This window comes from Cucurbita pepo, chromosome 7 (genome assembly GCF_057944985.1).
Source record: "Cucurbita pepo subsp. pepo isolate OVF chromosome 7, ASM5794498v1, whole genome shotgun sequence".
NCBI classification, from domain to species: domain Eukaryota; kingdom Viridiplantae; phylum Streptophyta; class Magnoliopsida; order Cucurbitales; family Cucurbitaceae; genus Cucurbita; species Cucurbita pepo.
Window position 1 is genome coordinate 4,571,371 of NC_141804.1, and position 25,360 is coordinate 4,596,730.

The 25,360-nt window shown below is 37.4% G+C and overlaps 1 protein-coding gene and 1 long non-coding RNA gene across 4 annotated transcripts; both read right to left on the bottom strand.

Moving 5' to 3' along the window:
* Positions 1-1,888: 1,888 nt before the first annotated feature.
* LOC111798477 (5'-3' exoribonuclease 3) lies at positions 1,889-13,127 on the bottom strand. Of its 3 annotated transcripts, XM_023681648.2 has the most exons (24): positions 12,716-13,126; positions 11,363-11,622; positions 10,781-10,883; positions 10,595-10,671; positions 9,799-9,990; positions 9,574-9,693; positions 9,380-9,442; positions 9,064-9,207; positions 8,794-8,958; positions 8,113-8,190; positions 7,930-8,016; positions 6,442-6,762; positions 6,165-6,260; positions 5,771-5,866; positions 5,616-5,686; positions 4,560-4,688; positions 4,414-4,490; positions 4,291-4,331; positions 4,111-4,185; positions 3,779-3,936; positions 3,256-3,360; positions 3,093-3,168; positions 2,906-3,006; positions 1,889-2,796 (listed from the first exon to the last, which is right to left on the bottom strand). In XM_023681648.2, the coding sequence occupies exons 2-24, from the start codon at positions 11,564-11,566 to the stop codon at positions 2,067-2,069; spliced, it is 3,309 nt and encodes a 1,102-aa protein (XP_023537416.2). In that variant the 5' UTR covers positions 11,567-11,622; positions 12,716-13,126; the 3' UTR covers positions 1,889-2,066. The 3 variants fall into 3 exon arrangements, with proteins under 3 accessions (XP_023537416.2, XP_086981593.1, XP_086981595.1); XM_087125467.1 differs by having other exon boundaries at positions 4,414-4,688; positions 12,716-13,127; XM_087125469.1 differs by lacking the exons at positions 9,799-9,990; positions 10,595-10,671; positions 10,781-10,883; positions 11,363-11,622; positions 12,716-13,126 and having other exon boundaries at positions 4,414-4,688; positions 9,584-9,699.
* Positions 13,128-19,574: 6,447 nt separating this feature from the next.
* LOC147791631 (uncharacterized) lies at positions 19,575-21,806 on the bottom strand. Its single transcript, XR_015421628.1, has 4 exons — positions 21,527-21,806; positions 21,366-21,447; positions 20,751-20,829; positions 19,575-19,766 (listed from the first exon to the last, which is right to left on the bottom strand). It is a non-coding gene; the product is annotated as an uncharacterized LOC147791631 (long non-coding RNA).
* Positions 21,807-25,360: the final 3,554 nt, after the last annotated feature.

Genomic DNA, 25,360 nt, shown 5'->3' on the forward strand with positions numbered 1-25,360 from the left:
ATTTTAAAACGAACTAAATCAAATGTATAATCATATTTTAAAAATAGGGATGTAAAAAGCCATAGTTTCAAAATTTGTGAGCATCCCCAACATGAATTTGTATAGATGCTTATTTGTATGGACTAGAAGCGAATATACCCTATAGACACTCTGTTCTTTGCTTATTTACAAGAACATAAACAAGGTTGATGGAATCTTTAAAGTGGGACACCGAGAGAATTCCCTTTAGTAGAACAAGCCCCTCTCGGGTAATGAGAGGGTGGGGTCTCATTGTTCAAGTCTTAAAATCATTTTTCTGCGCATTACACAACCTAACAATCCGGTATTCTCAAGCAAGTGACAGGGGTTTTGGTCGACATGGTGAAGAAGAGCAAATAGGAAGGAAGAAACCATTTTAGTACCCATGATCAAACTCGACCTCATTAGTCCACTGCCGACAAATATAATGTTGCTGATCAAACTCGACCTCATTAGTCCACTGCCGACAAATATAATGTTGCTGCTGTCGTAATCTTTTATTCTTTTAACCTAGTTTGGACTTTGTAAGACTTGAGCTTCAAAAGCCTCAGATGGTCATTTTGACCCATTTTCCTAATAAGGAGTATGTTATAACCTTAATCTTAATTTGGAGGGAGGAGAAAAAGTAATAACTAAAGAAAGGAAAAAGTTAGGGTTTTAAGGGAAAAAGAAGAAGAAAGTAGAAATTGCTCCAACCAGAATTTAGCTGAATTTCCTTCGTAAGAACTACTTAGGACGTTGAGGATATCAAGTCTGGACATTTGAATCGTTTAAATCCATCAATAAATGAGGAGGAATGAGAGGTAAGTTTTCTGAATTTCTAGTGTTGTTCTTGATTGAATTTCACACAAGTTTTATGAAGGAAGTCGAAATTGAATTAGATTGTAAAGTGGAGTCCCAGCGATCTTTAAGAATGGTAAGTTATGTAGTTTGGACAATATTTATTTCTCTTCTTAGTTAAGAATAGAATGAGAATAATTTTATTGAAAGGATGAATAAAAACTCTACAACCTTATGGAAATGAGAATAATTTTATTGAAAGGATGAATAAAAACTCTACAACCTTATGGAAATGAGAATAATTTCTGCCTCTTTGCTACCTTTCCACTCTAGCACCTATACTGTCGAGCTAGGTCTAGGTCAATTAAAGTAGTACATCAAGATGACAAGATGCCCCAACCTTATAGAAATGACTAGAACAACAAAGTAGTACGTCAAGATGACAAGATGCCCCAACCTTATAGAAATGACTAGAACAACCTGTATGAATTTGATGCATGAATTGAGTAATGTAGGGGAGATATTCAATTATGGTAATATCATGTAAAGCCTAAATATAGTAATGAACTTTGAACCAGGCATTTAAATCGGAGTGGTTTTGAATTAGAAACCATGTGTACTTTTTTTAAAAAAATGATTTTAGGTTGGTAGAGCTTATAGTTTTCTTTGGATGGCTTATGAACTAAACCAATTTTATTATGGGCAAGTTTTGATTAAAAAATTATTTTTAAATGATGATTGTGATACATATTGAAAGTAAGAGGTTGATATACATGTGAAAGATTATTCTATGTTGGAGCACCTCATGTATTTGTGTGCCTATTAAAAGTTTTACCAATATTATCTTATATGATAATAAAAGAATTAAAAGTTTTACCAATATTATCTTATATGATGATAAAAGAATTCTAGGCACATCGTTAATTGATTGCAGCAATTTCGTTAACTAGATGTCAACTAATCATGAATTAGGTAAATTGCCATATTTCCACCCTAAATATTTATAATACTCAACCCTCAATAGAGGTTAAAATTAGCTGAACTGAAAATAAGTAATCTAAGAGGCAGAAATTTCGACTCTTCTTTCGTATGGAGTAGAAAAAAAAATCAAAATTTATAGAAATTCTGTTAAGAGCACATGAACTAATATAAAAAAAGCAAGTGTCTAATAATATTGTACAACAATTTCCTCACACACAATAGGAAAAGTGAATGTGGTGAGTATAATGGAAAGAAAAGCATTAAACTAGACGTACATTGAACTGATTTTAGTATGGTTTCTGCCTGCGGCCATGTGAATGTGATGCTGACGAAGGTGGTCTCCCGTTTCCTCTTCTATCAAATGCGGAATACCTATTATTTCCATATTGCTGTTGTGGGCCGCCGCCGCCATTGTTGCCTGCTGGAGGAGGCCGCCCCGCACGTCCATGATGTTGCTGACTACTACCCGAATCTGCAGCGAGTTGGTTGTAGCTGTAACCACTTTGATAAGTTGGAGGGTGGTGGGATGTCGGTCCATTAGGAGGATAGGGAGGCACATCGCCGTGACGAGACCACGATGTCGATGTAGATGGGTAATAAGCTTCAGGATTCTCACCATAATGTTGGGAATTCATTTGATTGTGTGATCTACTATTGTAGTGTTGGGAATGAGGTCTCGGGTCATGGTGGTATACTGGGCGTGGCTGATGGTATGCATCATCTAGGTGGCTGGGCATTGCGTTGGGATTCATTGGTCGGTTATGACCTTGGGAGTAGTTCGGTCTGCCACCAGGTGGCATTCTGTAATCGGCTTCCTGATCTCGTGATCGATAATCCATATGTGGATGTGGGGGATGCCCAGGGATGTAGGGTTGCACCGTATGGGAGAGCGAGGGTGCCTGCTGCCAGTTGTAGTGACCCTTTCGATCTCCCCCCCTAACCTGCAAGCTGTTGGCAACGAGTCTATGTGCTGCATCTCCTAGGTGTCGACCTGTAATGGCCCCAGGAGGATTCGGCCTGAAAAAACGCAATGAATTCTCACCAGAAGTATAGTTTCCAAATCATTGGCTATGAATGAAAACGCGTATTTACGAATAGACTTTCACTCTCTATAGCATAAGAGTACCTTGTACTATCATTGTATCTTCCGTTGTCATGATGATGCCTCCTACCAGAATCTTCATGCCACAATACAGGTTCAGGTTTCATGTCACCCATGCTCACAATCTGCCACAAGACGACGTGAGTGAATTTAAAAAAAGAACGGTACTGCGGATTTAAACAATGGTAGAAGCTATAAACAAATAATGTACCTTTGGAGGAAAGTTCACCCCAGCGGGCGGTTGAGTGATATGCTTGTGCGCGTCTGGAAGTCGATATATAGCACATCTAAATTCGAAGAAAAATGAAAACGTGATCAGTATTTTTGCTTCTTCAAATGTTGAAATCGAATATAGTGGAGCTCAAGATTCTTACATGACTTGGTTATCTATAATATCCTCCAAGCCCTCAACTGGAGACCTGAATATAGGAGGGCAGAGCTCTCCCGAACATGGAGAGAGATAGCCATTCATTCCTCCACTGCAGTTAATTAATTCAAATCAGAATCATGTTTGAAACAGAAAACTATAACTTCTACCAAGAAAATGAGTGTGGCACGTTAAATAATCAAAGTTTGGAGAGGACATTGAATAAACATTTCCATGAGAAATTAAGCACGTGGTGACATAAAGAAACCGAGTTGCCTAGAGACCAGAGTTCGGAAAACCTGTATTGCTTTCTGTGTGTCCGAGCAAATACATTAAACAAAAACTTTAAAAAAGCATAAAAATTAAACCTACAATGACTACAAGAATCATCTTAAAGTAAAACACAGGTATCATCTCAAAGGATATCAGATTTGAAGAATTTGCATGCAAACACAGGAAGATGTGAATATACCATCATGATAGAAATAACTAGTATGCTCGGGAACAAAAGAATTTTACATGATACAAACCTATGTTCAGGGTTCATTTTTTCCTTAACCTCAATACGTTCTCTCTCTCTCAACTGCTTACAGCGGTTGTCAAGGGAGTATATACTAACAGAGAGGGGGTGAGAAGATGTCACAAAAAGCATGTCAAACATCACACTATTTCTCCGCGCTTCTTCTTCCTGCGGAAATGTAAAAATACAATTATTCAAAGAGAAGCAGGGATATGAATTGCTTTTTTCTGTATTTTGTTTTCCTCCTTGATGAGATTCAGATGATTGATTATCTGGACCTCATTATGGAGGAAAATAAATCATATCCAAAGGAAATGCATGTCCGAACAACTAGTAACTCACCGTCAATGTATGCTCAATTTTGTCAACCTCGGAAAGAAGGCGGGCTTCATCAATGAAAGGCAGTTTGGCAATACCCTGCAGAATAGTTGGTACAAATTATTAAAAGCAGCAATTTGCATAACCTAATTGAAGCCAGTTCATCAAATTAAAGGATAAATTAATGGCTGGAAGCAAACAAACCTGCCAGGAATATCGTTTACCATTCATATCCACTTCAAAATCTGACACATCAAACCAAGGTTAAGAGAGAGGAAAAAAAACTTAGGTAACCATAAAGCAGCCATTTTTTAACAAATGCTGTACCTGTAGGATAGAAGTCAATGATAGGTGAGTTCTGATCTGTCATCAATTTTCGATACTGCTCAGGGAGTGCATGTGCGCTGCAAAAAGTGCAATGTAAGAACCCTTTGATAAATGTAAGTTCCATTAAAAGACACACACACACACACCTAGCAGCAGGGAAGACACCCAGTAGCTGATTGAATGGCTTAAAGGGAGTGCCTAGATTGAATGATATATCCAGCTCACCAAGGCCTTTGAGATCGGAAGCAAACGGTGCATAATGATATGGATAAAACCTGAGGAAGAAAATGACAGAAGTAAACACCTAAATGCACATCACAAGAACAAGAAAAATTGAATACATATTCAATTACCCAGGACTACTCCACTACAGATGAAATTATGATAACAAGGAAACATAAAAGACACAGGTACTTATGCGGCATCAAAACACACGGTTGACACAGGTACTTATGACATTTATAATATTCCACCTTTTTTATCAATTTTTTTTTTCAAAATTTGATTATTTTATTCTTGTTGATTCCGAGAACAAGGCATATTAAGGACATGCTAGAGACACATTTAAGATGCATGGTAAAGAAACTGTTGCAGAACTTAGAAAGAAAAGGATAACTGATGAAAAGATAAGTCTGTTTGCCATGCAATTTAGATTCTATTACTTATTTTCCAGATTCCGTGAATCAATTGGATTTCTGAATATCTATTTGGTGGAATATTTTACAAACATTTTTTGGGCTATGTGATCCCAACCACAGAAATTAACATTTTTTATCTTTTCAACAGATCCAGATTTCCAATTCAGAAACTGAAAACAGAAAATTACACTGGGCAAAACAAAAATATACTATCTAATGTTATAAGCTTGTTTCATTTTTTGTTAAAATTAAAACATGAATTCCATAATATATTATAAATTAGGTAATATTGTAAAATAATAATTATATAAAATTATAACATAAAATATCCACTTGATAATGATGAGTTAGAATAGAAGAATTGGGAAAAATTGTTCCAAATAAAGCTAGGTTTCAACAAAAAAATAAATAACAATAGACGCTCAAAATAAAGTTATCTTCTTTAGAAAAATAAATTTTCATTTTATTAGGACACCCATGTATCTTAAGATAATTATAAGCAATAATATACAAAAAAAATTGAAGATCATAAAAGCACCAAAGAGAGGAGACTAAGCAACTCACCATTGCCAAGAACAGACGCCTTCATAATAATAGTGCATAACCCAACATAGCCCTTCTGTGTACCTCAAAACCTGACAGAAAACAAAATATTAGCTTACAATCATAGTAGATGAAAAGCATAAAAATCAACAATAATTCACTTCTAATTAACTTACAACATCCTTTCGCGTGTCATCAAGTTCCTCTGGAGTATTTGCAGAAAATTTTTCGTTATAATACCTCTCTCTCCACCCAGGTACGCCCAATTTAATCTGACCATCAACATTCATTCAGCTTAAGAGATGAGCTTAACACATTGATTATATAGTACTATACAACCACGAGTAGACTATTAATAATATTGAAAAAAAGAATTTTAAAGTCATTTAGCTCCATGGTAGCATGAAACAGAAAACAAATCATAATGCAACATAGAATGGAAATTATGCAATAGGAAGAAGCATAAGGGAAACTTCAATTAAAAATGAAAATTAGAAGCCTTAAGATAGATCAGTATAATATATGCATAATGCAGCCAAGCTGAACGGAGAGAAGTTTCTAGATACAAACCTTGTCTTCTTCTGCATTATCAGTGTTGAAAACATCAGACTTTTCACGCAGTATCTCTTTAAGCTTTGCCTTCAATTCATTTTTGTTCTCATGGATCTAAAAGAGAAACAAAAAATAAAATCTATAAGAAGCATTCTAGACCTCAATGATCTACTTGAAAACTCCATGCCAGTAAGGCTCATGCCCAATTAAAGATTGGACATAGAAAATACTCCTAAAAATGTCTAATGGGTTTATAGAATAACAATGAACTGTCGCCTGAAGCATGAAAACATACATCTATTTCCAAAGTGTTTTCTGCTTCAACAATAGCAGAACCAATAGAAGCCCCAGATGATGGACGAGCAACTTTGTTACGGTGAACGTAGGGACCGCTATCATCAGATTCCAGTGATTGCTTATTCTTATTTTTCAGTCGAGGTAATTTGGACGTGGCTTTTCCAAATCCTGATTGTTCATATGGCGAAGGACAAGGACCTGAAGCTAGACGAGATTCACGAAAACGTGCAACTGGAACTAGGGATGGTTGAACCTGAGGCTCTGCATCATCTCCTCTTCTTGTCTGACCTTTTTCACGCTTTATTCTATCTGCCTGCTTCTGGGTTTAGAAAAGATGACCAACAGTATGAGAATATAAAGGATAACGGTCATGCAGCAAACAAGAATACAGGCAATTATGAGATGCAATCTACAAATTAACTAAAATAGAAGTCTATTAAAAAATGTAATCCAACATGCAAATTACCCGTTAACCAACCCAACCTTAACACACAGGTGTGAAGGCAGGATCACAAGGCCAAAAAGAAAGAGAGAAGAAAACCAATATTTTTCTTGGTGGGGCACACAATATATAAGAAAAAAAATTGTAAATGAAAATTGTACTATACAAACACAGGAAAAGAGAAAGCTTATTGCGTAATTTTGATCAACAAGAGGCAGTATATTGTACAACCTCCCCCAAAGAAGGCACAAAAATCCCCGTTTTAAAATATTGTTTCAGGCTGGTGTGACATCCTTATGAACATGCCAAGCCACTCAAATATCACAGAGATGGAACCAGTAAGGCACAACCACCAATAAATTGATGACTTATGGAGTCTTCCGTGCACATACAACTCAAACAAACTTGGGGGACATCAGCGAGAATCTTGAATTTCCAGATCTTATTAGTAAAACCCCTACATTCCAGCAATCTGTTGGTGCTCCAGATGGCATTTTGATCTTATCGAATGAAGCCTTAGTCTCAGCTGAAGATTCTTTGGTGGGAAATTGCACCCTTTCTATTAATTTTAAACTTGCAGATGGTTTTTCGTATTCGTTACTTGTTAATCCAGATTGAACTTAAAGAAATGGTGGATGGAAACAATTAGGGTTGCCCTAGTTTTGTGATGATACAGAAGTTGAAGAAGATTAAAGTGAAGCTAAGTTGGTGGATAAGGATGTTTTTGACTTCACACATTCTCAGAAGGAGACTCTCATCAGTCCAGTAACAAACTCAACATGAAAGAGAAATTAAAAGACAAGATAAAAATAAATAATTAAAAGACAAGATAAAAATAAATAATTAAAAGACAAGATAAATCTAGGAAACATTCCTAACCTTAAAAAACTGCCTAATATTCACCTGAAAATCCCCCCCCCCCCCCCCCTCCCCTTTTCCTCTCCACACAAACAGGCACTCTTAATGAATAAAACATGAAAGATGAAGGGATAAATAATATATATAACCGGTAACGGAACACAAAAACATGAGAAATAAGAGAACCTGATGCAGTCTAGCTCTTTTTTGGAATATTCTATCTTCATAACTTCCAACGGCTTGAATGAAATGCTCCACTCTTCGCAAATTTGGCTGGCATAAAAACCACAGATACATGTTTCATGCCTGAGCTCACAGAAGGTATTATAAATATATAACATAAAATAGAGAAACAAAAAACATAATTACCTTGCTTCCATCAGTCAAGTACCCACCTAGTGCCCTAAATTCTTTCTTGTACACAGCTAATAGCAAGTTAATTGCACCCTGGAAATAAAGAATAAAAAAGTAAAGCCTCCATAGTAACTTACATAAATTGCTTCAAAAAGAATTTGCATAAATTGCCAATGTAAAACAATCTAAATTATTAGAATATTTATAATTTATGTGCTGCAAGAAAAAATGTCCCCTAAACATAATAACTTTTGGCTCGTATATCCATTAATAGATGATTGATAAGCCATAACTCTTAAGCTTAGGTTAAAATAGCTGGCAATAATCAACCTCCAAATAGAAATTCCACCGGATTTCTGTTTTTCGATCAACACTAATAACTCCTCCTTTAATCCAAGTTCTGAGATCATCAATATTTTTTCTCCGTCAGTAGCAACATTCCTCCATGTATTTTTTTTTATTTATTTTTTTTTCATTCTTGATAGAGGCTAACAAGCTCAATGCTCACTTCCAAAAGAATTTCTTTTACCCTTAGATAAGAGCTGACAAGGTAACTGATATCAAGTATGCAAAAATAATCATAACAATAATAATAACAACAATGGAATTTCTCAAGTCTTGAAATAGAATAATTCCATTTGAAAGGCGACAAGACTTCATTAACTTATAAATTGGAAGTTCCAATATGTAATTTACCTCCCGAATCTCTAATGTGGGCATATGGGGTAAGAAGTCATTGCCAACAAAGAAACACATGAACACAAAATCATCCACAATGCGTTCAAGGTCGATTTCGAAGGGAACATTCGGAATACGCATTTCATGTTCCAAGTACTCTCTAAGTATCCAAATGTGGAGAAACTGCCCAACAAAAAGACCACAGAAAGTGAATAACAGCAATAAGGCATAAACAAGTTTTCCTATTATTCCACCAAAGTACACAAAACAAATAAGTGGAAATCCTACCTGGTAAGGTTTTTTAACAACATTTTCACCTTTCTCATCAAACTCTCCAGCCTTTCTTTTCGCTTTACCCTCGCAGTCAGCTGCAAAATGACCCATCTGGCCACACAGAAAACATTTTTCTTGCTGTCCGGGAGTGAACACTACCTGAAGTTCATCAAGAACGAAGGTTGTAATTAGCTTATGGAATATAATGCATGTGTGTTGAGTATTTTAAATAATGAACAAGTGGCTTGTCCTCAGGCTGGGAGAGATACTTGCAAAGGTGCTAAATAACCAAATTCTTCATAAACTGTAGGAGCATAGCCAAAACACAAACCTCACGCAGAATTGAAAAATGGACTTCGTGAGTAGCCAAAGCCAACATTATCAAATCTGCATCCTGTAATTATAAAAACCAAGTGATACAACGGATTCAACAACCAGGTCACATAATCATGTGAATTAAATTACGGACACACATTCAAGAGACGTGTAAATTACATAAAAAAAAAGCATGGAGAAAAAATATACCAAACCATACAGGCAGTGACGAGTATTTGGATCAAAACCAGGAAGATTTCTCTGAAGACGAATATAGGACATTATTTTGTGTTCTCCTTCCCCCGGAACATTGGCATCAGAAAGAATGACCTTCACATTTTAAAACTACCATCAAGCAGGGCAACAAAGGCCAAATTCGGCTTTGCTATTCAGTAAAACTGCAGTTTTTAGAATACTGCAGTCATGTAAACTTACCTTAACATTTTTCCAACCAGGGTCATTGTTTAGTCTAAGATGAATGTAGTACTGTAAAGCAATGGACAGCACTGCCATAAAGTCAGTTCCAGGAGTGATCACATTGGAATCAAAAACTTGTGACTCCTGCTTTGGAGGAAGCTTCCGTCCCTCCCTCTCAAACTCTTCTCTTAGACGTGCCTCTTCAGCTGCCTATGGGAAAAAAACATAGCTTATCAAATGCTCATGCCAAGAGGTTATCTTTTTCGTACATGATAGTTCACATAAAGTGGATGCAGTAGAATACTTCAAACTATGCATCCCACAAAGGCAAGAAAAATAAATAAGAGAAGGAAATATCTTACATATGTTTTCTTATATGGAACATATTTCATTCAAATATTGAAAAATACAACAAGCATCCTCCAAAAGTGTTGCAACTAAAACTCCAACTGGAGGTAAGGCAAAAGAGGAGAGAGAAACATGAATGGAAAATACAAAATGCTTGCTCCAAACGAATTCTAACAAAACACTCCATCTGGAGGTAATAAAGAAGAAGGGTACGGTAAATGTAGTGCCTAACATCTACTAACTTTTAAAAATAACCTTGAGCTCTCTATAAATTTAAGACTCAATACCACCAAATCTAGAACTATGAAGTATAAATGAGGAACTAGCAAATCATCTAAAACATTTGGTAGTCAAGGAACTAAGTCATGTAATAGTCAGGAAGGTGGCCATAGAATATAATACAACGGCTGAATGTTTTGGCTTACACCCCTCAACCTCAGAAAAGACTATAAACAAAAGTACATACTGCATCTGTGGCATCTTTTGCAGCTCTAAATCGCCGAGATCGTTGTTGATTCATTTTTGCCCTGGGGGCAACACCATCTACACAATCATTTCAACAGGAAATAAACAATAAGAACAGGCATTATCACACCTTTGTCTTGCCAATTTGTAGCAACAAAACACAAATAAATAAAAACTACAAACTCACCTATAGCCATATATAGCAATTTTCTAGGCCGGACCATGACAAAAAGCCTATCAATGTAATCAAACATGCATTGAAAGACCTCGCTAAAAGTTGTTGGAGAAGGCTGCATCAGTAAAAAATAACAATCAAGCCAACATGCACAAAAATGTTAGATTAGAAGGAAACTTCATATGTATTATGTTTTTCTTTTGAGCAGAGTAGACATGTTCCCATGTTCCTAAACTGAAAATACAATTTATATCAAGTCACTCGTGGACTGACCACATTAGTTGATTGAGAATCTCCAACTAACAGAAATCCCATTCATCATTAGTACGTTCACTTATTCTGGCATGAAAGATTACTATCCCAAATTTATAGGATTATGTTTCTTCACTTGACATCAAATGAAAGAAATTCTTGATAAGGTTAGACATGGACTGACTATGTTATCTCCCTTGACATTGAAAGAAAATAGATCCTGACCACAGGGCCTAAATTCAATATGCCACACATTTACAATGCTATCTAAAATGAAAAACCACAATGTCACATCTACATGATGTCAGAGAGATAGAAGTCAAAGTGTATATCAAAGTTTACCCTATCTTCAGGATGGAAGCAAGGATGAATTATGCCATTCATGTCGAGGTAGAGGTTATCAAATTCAAGATTATTTGGATTGGGTTTGCTTGTATCAACTGGAATGGAAATGCCATCTATTACAACTGGTTCTTCCTCAATTACATCAACGACCACCAAAGGATACTTCTCCGCTAACCACCTATAGAAGGCCGGAACTCCCATCGCTGCTCACTTGGAGACTAGAGAGTTTCAAAATACTTTATGCAACACAACCTCAGCTGAGATAAAAAAAAAATAATAATAAATAAATAAATATTTATTCCTGTCACTAAAAATAGGTCAATGAGTTTTTGAGAGAATAAATATATACTTGTTTAATAAAACCAAAAAATTGCTTGCAAGATTTACAAAACATAAAAAGAAAAGGGGGTCATCAAAGGAATGAACCTCTCTTCAAGAAATATATATAGACACATATATACTTATATACTTTTTTATCTCAAGAAAATTATGTCAGTATGACAGTGATTCATAGAACATATTGGATCAACATGTAGATGGTGGTATTCTTCTATTTGTCCTAGTGGTTTAAGTACCTGTCTGACATTCCTAACATTAAAATTGAAAAAACAAAATAATTATAAAAAAAAAACATAATCTCCATAATCTCACAATACTAGAAACCTGAACATGATTTACATTACAAGTTAGTGCCACTAATTTCATTCCAAAGTTCAACACAAATAACGCACTACAGGCAGCCCAATAGAACAATGCTCTAAAGTACATACAAAACAATGTGCAATTGAAACCATATTTTTCCCGTTCGGTTTAATCAAATTCAATACTTGCAAGACTTGAGTACTTTTAGCAACTCTATATACAGCACTTGATTTCTCAGTAATATAAATGAGTTTGCATTGGCGACTGACAACAGATCAATGAGAGGAATCCTTCCGATGCCACATGCTCCAATACCATAAGAAACCTTTCTACCGAATTAGTACCACAGTCAAGGACTCGGGAAAACAAAAGTGAAACTAAGAAAACGTGTACATGCTTCTATAAAACCCGTCTACGGGAATAGTGCGGTTCAATCTCTCTCCCGCTGAAGAATTCAAAAAAAAAAAAAAAAAAAAAAAAACATTCATGGAATCTAGGGAAAAAGAAAAAGAAGGAAAAAAAAAAAAAAAAACCCTCGAAGTCATCTCGATTCAATCTCCCAGTAAGGAATCCAAAAAGATAAAACAGTATCCTTGGTATCCAGAAAAAGACCTTTTAAGGTCCCTTGAGTCATCAACATTTATCATAAACATGAACGACATTGAATGGCAGGATTCTAAATAAAAATTGACCTAATCCAAATTTTACCCGAAGTTGGTTAAACTGAAGGAGACCACAACAGCGAGCGACAGAGAGCTAAACGGGGCAGGGGAAAACTGGAGTGAACCACAGCAATGGCAGCTGCAAAAGAAGGGGTGGTGAACCGTAAGTTAAGCGGCTGTAGCGAAGCACAGGTGTGGCGCGGCGGCGTGTGGTTGCAGCAGATATATATATATATATATATATATATATATATAGAGAGAGAGAGAGAGAGAGAGAGAGAGATAAGGAGAGAAGAAGGAAAAGAGACGGTGGGGTGGTGCCGGCGAGCCGACGTGCGGCTGCGGCGAGGGCGGGAGAGGGAGACAAGAAAAGAATAAAGAAAATGCGTCTGCCGTGAGGGATTGGTGGAGTGCGAGTGCGGTAAGAATGGAAGTGAAGAAAGAAATGGGGAATGGGGAAAGAAGAAAGAGACGGAACGGTAGGGTTTAGGTTTTTCTTTCTTAAAATTACAATTCAGTCCTTATTACGTTTGTTTGACCTTTTAACCAACCATTTAGGACATTAATTTTTCAGAATTATGTAACAAAATATTTATATATTTATTTATTTATTTATTTATTTAAATTAATTAATAAATAACTTATTATTAACGTACGATCATTGAACATTATTGACGTTGGTGGAAGTTCATCGATAAATATGCATACGCTATAATGATTCAGGAGTATTGTAAATTGGAATAAATAACGATAATTATTTGAGAGGGAACGAATTATTAGTTTGTATGGTGAAAATATTGGACGTTTGTTTGATTTTTATTAAAAAATTAAATAAAGCATGGAAGGAGTATGAAACATGACATTGTAGATATAGTGGTCGATCAGTCTATTTGTGTTTTCAATAGTATCACACTGTAAGATCTAAACTTTGATGGGAATTAATTTTTTTAATTTTTGCTTTTAGGTTTTTGCCTCTAAAATTTTATTGAGAATTTTAGAGGTAGAATTTCAAGACGATGAAGAAAATTTTTATTGTGTATCTGAACGCCCGTTTGACCCAACCCGACTAGGAGGCACCTATCCATGTGTGCCACGTGTCTCGTAGGGAGCACGAGTCTCTTCCCCTTAAGCATGTCTGTACACGCTCGTGGGAAGCCCTCTAGTCACTTGTGAGGCGGGCAAAGGTGTGTGTGAATGTCCTTTTGGCCCTGATTTGACTCCCATTTGCCTGATTTTCACTCCAATTTTGGTATTAACCATTATGACTTGAATTAGAACCCACGAGAGAAACTTTTGTTGTCCTCAACTCCGCCATCAACCATACATTGGCGCCTAAACTTTACCGGAAAAATGTAGGCAGCACATGGCTTGAGTATTTTATGAAATACTCTCACCCACTGTTGGGGTTAGAAATGCAAACACATGCAACATATGAGCGGGACCTAACTTTTCGCAAACTTTACATAGCCTTGGGCGTTTTTCTATTCCGAATAGGGTTGGATGTGTGATACTCCTTCACACACGGCCCTCACACATGGCCCATGTACGCGTACATGGACCCACCAGGCGGGCTCGTATACATACCACCAAGTCGGGCACACGTGTTACACATTGCCGGATATCACAGAATAGAAAAGGGCCTGCATGATATCATGACGAACATAAATATCGTAATTCATTCTTTCGTATCATAAAAGGGAAGAATCCCGATGCAAGTGACATACATATATGCATCAAGTTCCTTAACATACCTAACATGGCATTAAATAAGCATTGCTAAGATCACATATGCATTTCTTACATTACATGGCATATTACAGAACATGAAAATACATTCCAGTTCTATAAGCACTTCATGACATGACTAGAGAATACTACGTGTATACATGACATCGATAAACATTTTCATGACATATATTACTAACATATCATTCATAACTTCACATAACATAAACAGTCAACAGTCAACATAATTCATACATCACATAACACAAACAATCGACAATCAACACAATCTATACATCACATAGTCATATCACATAAATATGGTGCATGCAGGGGCCACAAGGCACGCACCATCATACAACATGTAGTAAGCTAACTCCAACAGTAAGGTCACTTACCTTGATGGCCTTGGCCGAAGTCACTCACAACAAGCTAATTTCAACGGTTAAATACGTCCTATAATAACCACATAAAAACTTAGGAACCTTTCATAACATACTCTAGCTAAATCTCATGCTATTTATCAAAATAAACTCCAAACGCAATCTGTCTTTGACGATTAGGAACCATAATGACCTCAGATGGTAAAACTAAAGGCAGAAACGGCATCAGAAGGGTCGAAAACCTAGAAATTGATATATTATAGCGATACAGAGCCGATAAGTCGAGCTGCCGAGCCGACCAACTAAGCCGTCAAGCCGAGTCGCGGGAATTGATGGTGCCGAGCCGATGTACACGCCAAGCTGAGTTCAGCCAGTCACGCAGCGTCTTCGACACAAGCACGACAATCCCGATGTCTATATCTTACTTCCACTCTAATCCTTTTTCCAAAATATCAACCCTAATGTTCTAAGAGAAAATCGTCTTCAAGGAATGTAAAAGGTTGAGCATAAGAATATAAAAATAATCTCAAGACATTTTCAGGCATTGTGGGGTTTTAGGATAAGGAAACTAAGAGAAATAGGGATGTTTGTATTAGACAATAAATGTCTTGTAGGAAATCCCTCGATTTCCGGGGAGATTACATGAGAACATTTAATTATTTATTTTATTTTTATTAGATTTTATTTTATTCCAAAAACTCGAATCGTTACACTTACACTCTCATGGGGTTCAGAACAATAGAACTACCGTCTTAGGAAGAGTACTACCTATTACTTTATCTTTTCAGGCTAGAATGGTAAACTACCTGCCTCTGCGCGCTTCCGGGTTGGGTTAGTAAAAAAAGGTCATGGCTCTCGCCACTAGGCACCCCTTATTTTGTACTACAGTAGTGCACTCCCTACTCATATCCTCTGTGGGTGACAACTAAATTGAACGTAACAAGTAAACCCTAACCTCTGTCGGTTAGTTCATGAATAGGGGTTGCGCCCTACCTGTCCCTACAAGGTACCTAAATCACCAATGACAACTTTGGAAAACATAATTTAATACAAATATGTAAAGAATAGCTCATAGTCTATGAAATTCACAATTCGTATCCTCTAGCATATAGCAATTGGTCCAACTCACAATTTGGTAATAAAATTCGTATCCTCTAGCATATAGCAATTGGTCCAACTCACAATTTGGTAATAAATGGCCTATTCAAACCCCAAATCAATGCATAAGAATGAATAAAGACAGACAATAATAATTAACCTTAACATATTAGAAAGTATATAAATCCAATTATCCATCAAAGATTTCACATTCATGCATGCGGAAGCTATATAACCGTGAATATAATCAAGGGATAACCATTAATATCATCAAAATATAATTCTCATGGGACTAAATTTAATCATTTGTCCTCATTCCATATCGACCCCTAAAAGTATTTCTTAGAAACTTGCTCCTTGCAGTTACTTACTTAGTTATAGACTTCCCTTGCGTCTTCTCCTCCACGAAAACCCACCATCCTCCCTCAACAATAACCTAGATATGAAGACCCGCAAAATGCATTAGTTTTTTTTTTTTTTTTTTTTTTTTACGGTCGGAGTTCTTCCCTTCTAGGCAGTTTAAGTCCCAATGTCGTCACTCACGAGTTTCTCGAGTCTCGCTTTTCTTCTCTTAAGTTTCGCCTCCTCCCCTCGCTCCTTTAAACAACTTTGATGTCCCATGTATGGCAAAAAATCTCAAGTGGATAGGGTTACAGCTCTTTTCCTCCTCTACTATCATTTGCCCTACAGAGGCCGCTGGCCACAATGTACAACCAACGGCTTCACCGTCCAACTTTTTTTTTTTTTTTTTGGGTAGTAGTTGGCCATTTCATTTATTCCTCACTGTACTAGTTATTATAATCTTCCCCCCTTAACAATTTTTGTTTCTTCGATGGTTCTTCCACACCACTTTGACGAGTGGGATCTCTTTGTTTCTACGCTTTTGTACTTGTGTGACAACGATCCTGATGGGCTCCTCCTCATAACTTAAGTCCTCCTTTAGGGAAAGGTTGCATACTCTATCACATAAGAAGGATTTGTGGTGTACTTACGCAACATAGACACGTAGAACACGTTGTGTACGGCGACTAAGCAGGCGATAAGGCTAGTTGCCATGCCACAGGCCCAACTCTCTCCAGGACGTCAAAAGGGCCGATAGATCTTGGGCTCAACTTGCCCCTCTTCCCAAACCTCATCATCCCTCGCATGAGTGCAACTTTTAGGAAGACGTGATCGTCGACGACAAACTTTAAGTTCTTACAACGCGTGTCTGCATAGCTCTTTTGTCGGCTCTGTGCAGTTTGAATTCATACTCTGATCTTTTGCGCTGCTGCATTCGTTAGTTGGACTAACTCTAGCCTTAGCAGTTGTCGCTTTCCTACTTCCTCCCAGAAGACTGGAGACCGACACCTTCGCCCGTACAGGGCCTCAAAAGATGTCATTTGTATGATCACCTAGTAACTGTTATTGTATGCAAATTCTATAAGGTGCAGGTATTCATCCCAGGCAAAGTCAACCATGCATGCTTGCAACATGTCCTCTTGGACCTGATTCAGCCTCTTTGTTTGGTCGTCAGTCTCGTGTGGAATGCTTTACTGAATCTAAGTTGGGTCCCCATTACTTTTGCAAACTGGTAAAATGTGCATCTCTGTCAGACACAATAGAGACTCGAATTCCATGCTGTCAAACAATCTATTCTAAGTATAACTTTGCTCACCTATCCACTATGTAGGTAGCCTTACCCGAAATTTGGGGTGTGCATGATCCGATTGAGTTGGGTTGAGGGATTTTTTGACCCAACTCAAAAGTTTGGGTTGGTTGGACTGGTAACCCAGTCTACCTCCATTGCTTGTAAAAAGGATTTCCTCGGAAAAGGAGCAAAATTTGAAAAAAAGGCGTGCAATTTTCCAAAGAAAAAGTCGAGAAAGGTCAGGTTCGTTACAGACAGATTACAAATGATTGTAATATGGGCAAACCCCATTTGTCTTATAGTAATACCAATGCTAATTCAGATTTCATCTACCTTCTTCATCTCTCTAAACTAATTTCAGAAAATTATTTTTTTAAAAAAGATAATTTTCTGTTTTTCTATTGCAAAATATAATAGAAAATAGGCAAAATTAAATATTTAAATCCCAACCTTTTCGATACGTTGTTTGAGGGACGAATTCGAGCATAAACTTGAACGAGGAAGATATAATGATACTGGTTTTTTATTTTTTACTGATCCAATTGTGTGTACATATCAAAACTTCCACTGTTTTAGTTGTCAAAGAACTCCTAAAATAATCAATAATCCTCTCACCCGTACTAAATGCTAATTCATAAGCTAGAGCCGACATTGGAACGACCAAAACATCTTGGGCAATTTTTTTTTATTATTATAAAACTATATGTTTAAACTCATTTGCCTTCCACCCTACCAAAACATTAAAATTATCATCAAGTTATTCATTGGGATCAGATAATTTTCGATCCAAATCATTCTTTAACTCTTGAATTTTGCTCTTATCTTCTTCGTTTGTATCTTGATAATACTAATATTAAACCAAGTAAAATGATATGTAATCCAATTTGTAACGAGATTCAAGTACGGTTGCTATGAATATCAATTTATTAATTCTTTCAACTAAGCCCTAATATTTGTCATACTTAATTTTCCTATTTTAACTCGTATTACTTAAATTAGAGTTCACCTTTTTTCAAATTTCAAGACATGATCAAACATCAAATAAGTAGAATTCCTTCTAATTGCCACAGCCAAACAAATAAGTGCTTTACATTGCCACATCCAAACAAACAAGTGCTTTACATTAGATTTTTTTTTGTTCAATACAATTTTTAAATTTTGTCAATATCTTGGGGATGATCTAACATACCTCACCGCAGTGCGAAAACTAGAAATGGAGTCATGCATTTCTTTAAGTCCTTTATTCATAATCAAGTTAATTATACGAGCACAACATCTCATTTGTAATATTTCTCCATCTAACACAAGTGAATTTAAACTCCTTAACTTCTCTAAGAAATAGCTATATCATTCGAACTTACATTAACAACTGTGTGATAGAGAAAACCTTATCGATCCCCCATTTCAATAAACAACTGTCAATAATCTTCTCAATAGTCTCTCCCTTGTGGTTAGAAACATGACAAAAGTTAAATTCTTTTATGCAAATTCCATTCAGAATCAATAAATTGCGTAGTGATTACCATGTAGTTAATGTTTTGTTACGAAGAATGATCGACTAAAAAATATGAAATTCTCATTCTCTATGAATTTAAACGATAACTCGTCCATAATTATCATCTTGGCACATGCTGTTATACAAGTTGTTTGACTAAATAATGAAGTGAAAATATTACTACCACCCTTCCCATCTATTGAAGGTTGAAAACTTAGAGTGGTTTGTTCTTTGTCTTCCACCTTATATGGGTACTTTCGAAAACGATTTTTAGGTGCTTCTCTAAAGTGTTAGTTCCACAAGAATTAGTATGAGAAACATACTTCTTATAACAATAGTTACACTTGCACCTCTTTTTATTGTTTTCTAACCTTATAAAATGATCTCACACACTTGATTTACTAGGTTTCTTCTTCTAAATTTAGATTGTGGCTTCGATGCATTATAATTACTGGAACTAGAGCCAGAATAAGGAGTTTCTGTCACGACCCGATTTTTGAGGCTTCGAAAAACCGAATAGTGACAAAAAGATGAAATCGAAACAAACAAAAATAAAAGAAAATAAAAAGAAGAGTGAAATAAAAAGATGAAAATCAAATAAAATTAAAATATTTCAAAAGAGGATTTAAGTTTACAAAAAGAAAAAAAATACAAATCTAAAAGGAATTCGCAAAAGACTCCAAAAGACCGAAAAGGGACTGACGCTCCAGAACGACCCCCTTTGTGACCGCATAGCTCTCGAACGCTCCTCCACCTCGACCGGCACCTGACAAAAAAGTAGAAAGGAATGAGTATAAAAATTTTACTCAGTAAGCCACCTACTTGTAGGCTCTCTTCGCATCTTAGTTTAACAGAATTCCCACGGTTTCCTACTTAGGTTCTAGGACATCTGGTTCTAATGTTAGTCCCTTGGGGCTTGCCCCTTGGGTTTCACCTGTTCGTCGTCCTTTCATTAAACGCCTAGAGGTTCCTTACGCCAAGCTAATATGGTCGGTATCTCTCTATGAGGCGCTACCTCTACATAGCTATCTGGGACTACGTGGTACCTAGCCTAGGGGTGTGATGAATACCCCTACACCCATATAGTCCCCCTATGGGGGGCACGACCCAATCCGTTCCCAGGCAGCTAATGGGCTGTACGACGTGGGGACAAATTTCCCATGCGAAATGGCTAAGAGCAGTAAGGACTGATCAGGGACCCTTGGTCCTCCCACGAAGCTATAGATACCGTCTCACGCTAGCAATCTATGAACACTCCGAGGTACCTTCTTGCCGTGGTAAACCGCAAAGTTCCTATGGGGAAATTAAATCTGGCTGGAGCGACATATCGCTCATAACAATAATTCCCTAAGCTTATCATAGAAATGGGCCATAGCAATTAATAGAGTGTGCATGCAATCGTCTTCTAACATCATACTATATAATTCACACAAACTAGGCATACCGGCTCAAAGGGGCGATGACCTCCATCAAGCACCCAGAGCACAAAGTTCGCGCTCAATGGGGCGAATTCGTCCATCAAGCACCCGAAACACGGAATACACAATTCCAACATAAATTAAATGCATGCATACATATAGCGGAAGCATAAAGCATACAGCAACACTCATGTAATTCACCCAATACAGTCATAACAGTTAATCTGACCAATAATTTACATGGAGAGCTAATCTAAACAAAATTACTAGCATGCATGCAATCCAAGTGAATCCTACAAGTATTTCTTCCTAAATACCGGGTGGTGACTTACCTGGTTGACGCGTGCCCTTTTTCTAGGGTTTCTTTGCCCCTGAGGTGTCCAAAAATACTGATTTCTTTAAATTAGGTCCCTATTCACGTAAAAACAGTATTAGAACTGGAACTGGGACAAAAATCGGGCAAACAGAAAGCAACCGGGCCAAATTGGCCGTCCCACGCGCACTCACGCGCTGGGAGTGCGTGGTCACGCGCGCGGGAAGGTGCCAGTCGCAGGCTGCACGCGCGCCCACCTCCGCGTAGTCGCGGGTCGGCCGGTCCGGTCGGCTCGCGTTGCGGTTCGGCCCAGCTTGCAGGCGACACATGTTGACGCCTCGCTGGAGCTGCGTTGCTCCAGCCGATGGTCGACGCGTGTTCGGCGCCTGTCGCCGCCCTCCGCCGCTCACCGGTCGAGTCTTTTTTTTTCTTTCTTTCTTCTTTCTTCTCTGCCCTCTGAAAACCGAAACACAGTCCTCTTTTCCGATTTTCATATCTTTCGATCCGTAGATCGGATTGACATGATTCCTTCGGCAAAGTTTTAGATCGTGTTACGAGCTACGTCCTCGTAATTTTTTTTGTAATTTTTTTGCTTGACTACCGAACGAGTTAAGAACGTCGGAAGTTCGCTCACCATTCTCGGTCGACTCTCTGATCTCCGCCTTCAGGTTGAGATCTCGACCAAACTTCTTCACATAACATGCGTAGAGTTGTTCCTAGATGAATATATCAAGATTTCAGATCTTGATTCACAAAGGAAAACCGTAGATCTAAGAAAATGTTCAAGATCCTTACCTTGCGGGTTTTCCGATTTCTTGATGAAAAATGAGACTCCGGCCACCCACATTCTCTTTTCCCTTCCAAGAAAGTCTCCCTGCATCATGATCTTCACCTCCTTGCATCATGATCTTCACCAGAATAGACTCTGACGGTAGTTTTCGGTGAGTCTTCCGGCGGTTCATCCCTTCTCCTCTCTCTAGGTTCTCTCTTCCCCTTTCTCTCACTATTTTTCTTTTGCAGGACTCTGGATGGGGTTTCATTTGGACCCCTTAGACCTATTTGCCCCTCTCTCGACTTTTCCTATTTTTTTTCTTTTTTCTATTTCTATTTCTCTTTCTTCCGGTATTACAGTTTCACACCCTCTTGCACTATTGTTTTCTATCTATAAAAGGTAAAATAAAATTAATATTATTCAAATATTCCACCCAAAAAAAATAAAGATAAAATAATTTTTTTGAGATAATCAACCCATAAGATATTTTAGAATTGGAAGCCTGTAGTATATTAATTGGTATAAGACAAAACTAGCCACATTTATAAAGAACCGTCCTACATAACCAAAGCTTTGTGTGAAAAAAAAAATGCCACCTATCTAGCAAAAAAAATAAAAATAAATAAATAATGAAGTTTAGAGGTGTGGTCCAAAAAAATGCTACATCACCCAACCCTTGTCTAAAAAATACCACAAAACCCACCCTCAATTTAAAAAAATGCCACGTAACCAACCCTCAATTTAAAAAATACCACATAACCAACCCTCTGTTCAAACAAAATGACACTTATCTAGCCACAAGGAAGGGAGTTTAGAGATGTAGGGGGCTTTATAATTTATATAAGAAAACATACAGCCACAAATAATGGAGTGGAGAGATACATAGATGCACATCCTAGTTTTATTAAAGCAAAGTTCTCAAAAAATGTTTACCACTTCAGTTACCCACTCAAGCTGAACACGAGAGATCGAGAGACAAGGAGAGACCGAGTGTCAAAGACGACAAGAGATCGAGATCAAGACTGAGAAACAAAGAGGATAGTCGAGACCACAACGTCCCGGTGTCGCAGAGAGGAGAGTCAAGACTAATGTCTTAGAGTGAGAGGATGAGAGATTGATAGAGTGAGACTGTGAGAGACTGAGAGAGACTTTGAAAGTGAAAGACTCAGAAAGAGACAAAGAATAAAAGGTTAGAAAAGCTGAGTCCGAGGGACAAAGTCTCAGACTCACGGTCAAACAGCGGATTCCAGATGTTGTTAGAGAGCGATAGTACGGCGGTGGACGCCAGACGTGTATGGCGTCGCAGAACGCAGCGAGAGATAGTACAACGTGGGCTTCGATTTCGGGCTTCAGCCCGTTCAATTGTTTGGTTGGGGCCGTTGGACTATTTTTTTTAGTTTTATCTTTTCGGGTTGGGTCGAGTTGACCCAATCAATTTCTTTTGGAACTCGAACCCAATCCGAACCAAATCAGGTTCAAAAATTTAAACTCAGCCCAAACCCGCCCAAACCCGATATCCAATTCAACCCAACCCAACCCAACCCTAATAATTCAGGTTGGGTGTACACCCCTACCCTAGATGAAATGGGCGGATTTCATCAGCCCATCAATAATCACCGAGATAACTGTTTATCCCTTTGAGGTCTACGGTAATCTTGATATGAAGTTCATGGCTATATCCTCCAATTCCCTCTATGGGATGTCTAGGGGCTGTAATAGACTTGAGGGTCTTTACTTAGGGGCCTTCAACTGTTGGCAGGTTAGACATCTACCAACTCTGAGGGCAATATCTTGCTTCATCCTTTGCCACCAATAGCACTTCTTCAGGTCGTGATACATATTGGTACTACCAAGGTGTATTGAATATAGAGATTCATGGACATCAGTCAGGAGGTCTTCTTTGATCTGTTCATCTGTGAGGACACATAGTCATACCTATCACAATAGCCCTCCATCAGAAGACATGATGATTCCTTCTTCCCTCTTTGCCTCGTCCGGTTGGCAAATCAAGTATAATTGAAGGTCGTTGCTCTGAGCATTTATTATTCCCTGTCTCAGGTCTTGCTGGACTCTAAGTTGACTGAGTCTTCCTACTGCTCCTCTTGCCATCACTTTTATTCCAATCTTCGCCATATCCTCTTGCAACCTCAAGTTCTTCGTGACTAATGCTGAAGAGTGAGCTGTCTTCTTGCTTAGAGAACCTATTTTTTTGGTTAATTTTATCGATGAAATTTAAGTGAGTTTTTGGGTTCATATGGATGTTGGTGATTTTGACTAATTAAACAAAACTAAAGCTTCCACTGCTGTCAAAAAACAGAAAATGATAAGAAAATCAACTATAATGAGGAAGGTTCGACTAAGAGAGATTAAATAGATAAGTTGTTGAGTTTTGTGGTAGATTTTTGTTACTTTTAATAGATTCCCAAGCCCACTTTCAAAGGTCATGCATGATGGTTATTTTCATAATCGTTTGTAATTTCTATTAAAGGCTCTAGGAGAAGAATTATTCCTAACCCTTCTACTACCCTTTCAAGTATCCTTGCAATGGAACTAGGGTATTAAAAAGAATTTCATTGCTCCCACTCTTCTCCCGAATATGAGAACAACTATGTATGTAAAGTAGCTAATTAAACACACATGTAAATCATTAACAACAACTCTTTAATAAATTAAAATCATATCGTCAACATACTTAAACTATATAAAACTCTCTCGCCTCCCCTATTAAGTTTAGCTCTCCATACAAACTGAATTAAACAGAGGAACCCACATCACAATCATATAAAATTGATAGAATAAGAAAAGAGAGTAAGGAAATAGAGTGTTATCCAGCTTTGTTGTTGTTCTTCAATGGAAGTTCCCTCCCCTTGAGCTCTCACGTCTACCTCTTTGCCCTAATCTATCCTTCTTGGTCTTCTTTTCCTTCTGCCGTCAACAGTTGTAGGATTAGGGTTTTTCTTCTTCTTCTCTGGTTTCACAGTTCACAGTAGCAGAGGCTATATTGTCTAATCCGATTTTCTCCCCCAAAATGTGGCTTTTTCCTATTTTAGGCATCCTTTTCCTTTTATAATGTTTGTTTCTTCTCATTTAGGGTTGAGAAAGGATAAAATCATTCAATGTTTCTAATTTGGTAGCCAATGATCCACGTGGATTGCTGATGTGGATTAAAATTCCAGGTCATCCCCGAAAAGTTTGCCTTCCAAATTGCTTCAGCATTAAGGTCAGCAATTTATTTCCAAATTTGCAAGCAGTGTTGTTTCCAGATTTGTTACAACATCATGGTTCAGCATAAACATTCTGGAATTTTACCAAATAACTCAATTAAGTGTACAATTAAGCTCGGTTTATGCAAATTGATCTTCTTTTCATTTTAAACAACAATTGACTATTTCATATATACTAATTAGAATAAATGAAGCAATTAATGAGAAAATGGTGAGTATAAGTGCAAAATTAATTGTAAAAAGATTTGATATAACTCTACTTTTGGAGAGTTATTACACTTTAACCCGCCGGTGCTTTAATTCCTGAAACTTTGCTCACATGCACTATCCCATGAGAATGCCTTCCCTTTCCTTGTTAGTCGTGTAAGGCTGGCGACTATTTTGGAGAATTCTGGATAAATTTTCTGTGGTATCTTGCTAAGCCTAAGAAGCTCCTCACTTCGGTTGCTGAGGTAGGTCGGGGCCAATCATGCATTGGCCTTCATACATTCATCATCATTAACATTAACTAGGGTTGTGTCTTTGAAAACTCGTTGTCATGGTGCATTGTGACATTTAATACATGCATATCATCTTAATATGGAACATCATCATAATAAGTCATTTTATTATCATACGTCTCACATCATCTTG

Excerpts from the sequence above, each read along its gene's own strand:
- LOC111798477 (XM_087125467.1), bottom strand. The coding sequence starts at position 11,566 with ATGGGAGTTCCGGCCTTCTATAGGTGGTTAGCGGAGAAGTATCCTTTG. Across the intron at positions 6,261-6,441 it reads AAAACACTTTGGAAATAGAT|ATCCATGAGAACAAAAATGA; the intron begins GTATGTTTTCAT and ends TTTCTCTTTTAG. Across the intron at positions 3,007-3,092 it reads GGGTGAACTTTCCTCCAAAG|ATTGTGAGCATGGGTGACAT; the intron begins GTACATTATTTG and ends GTCTTGTGGCAG.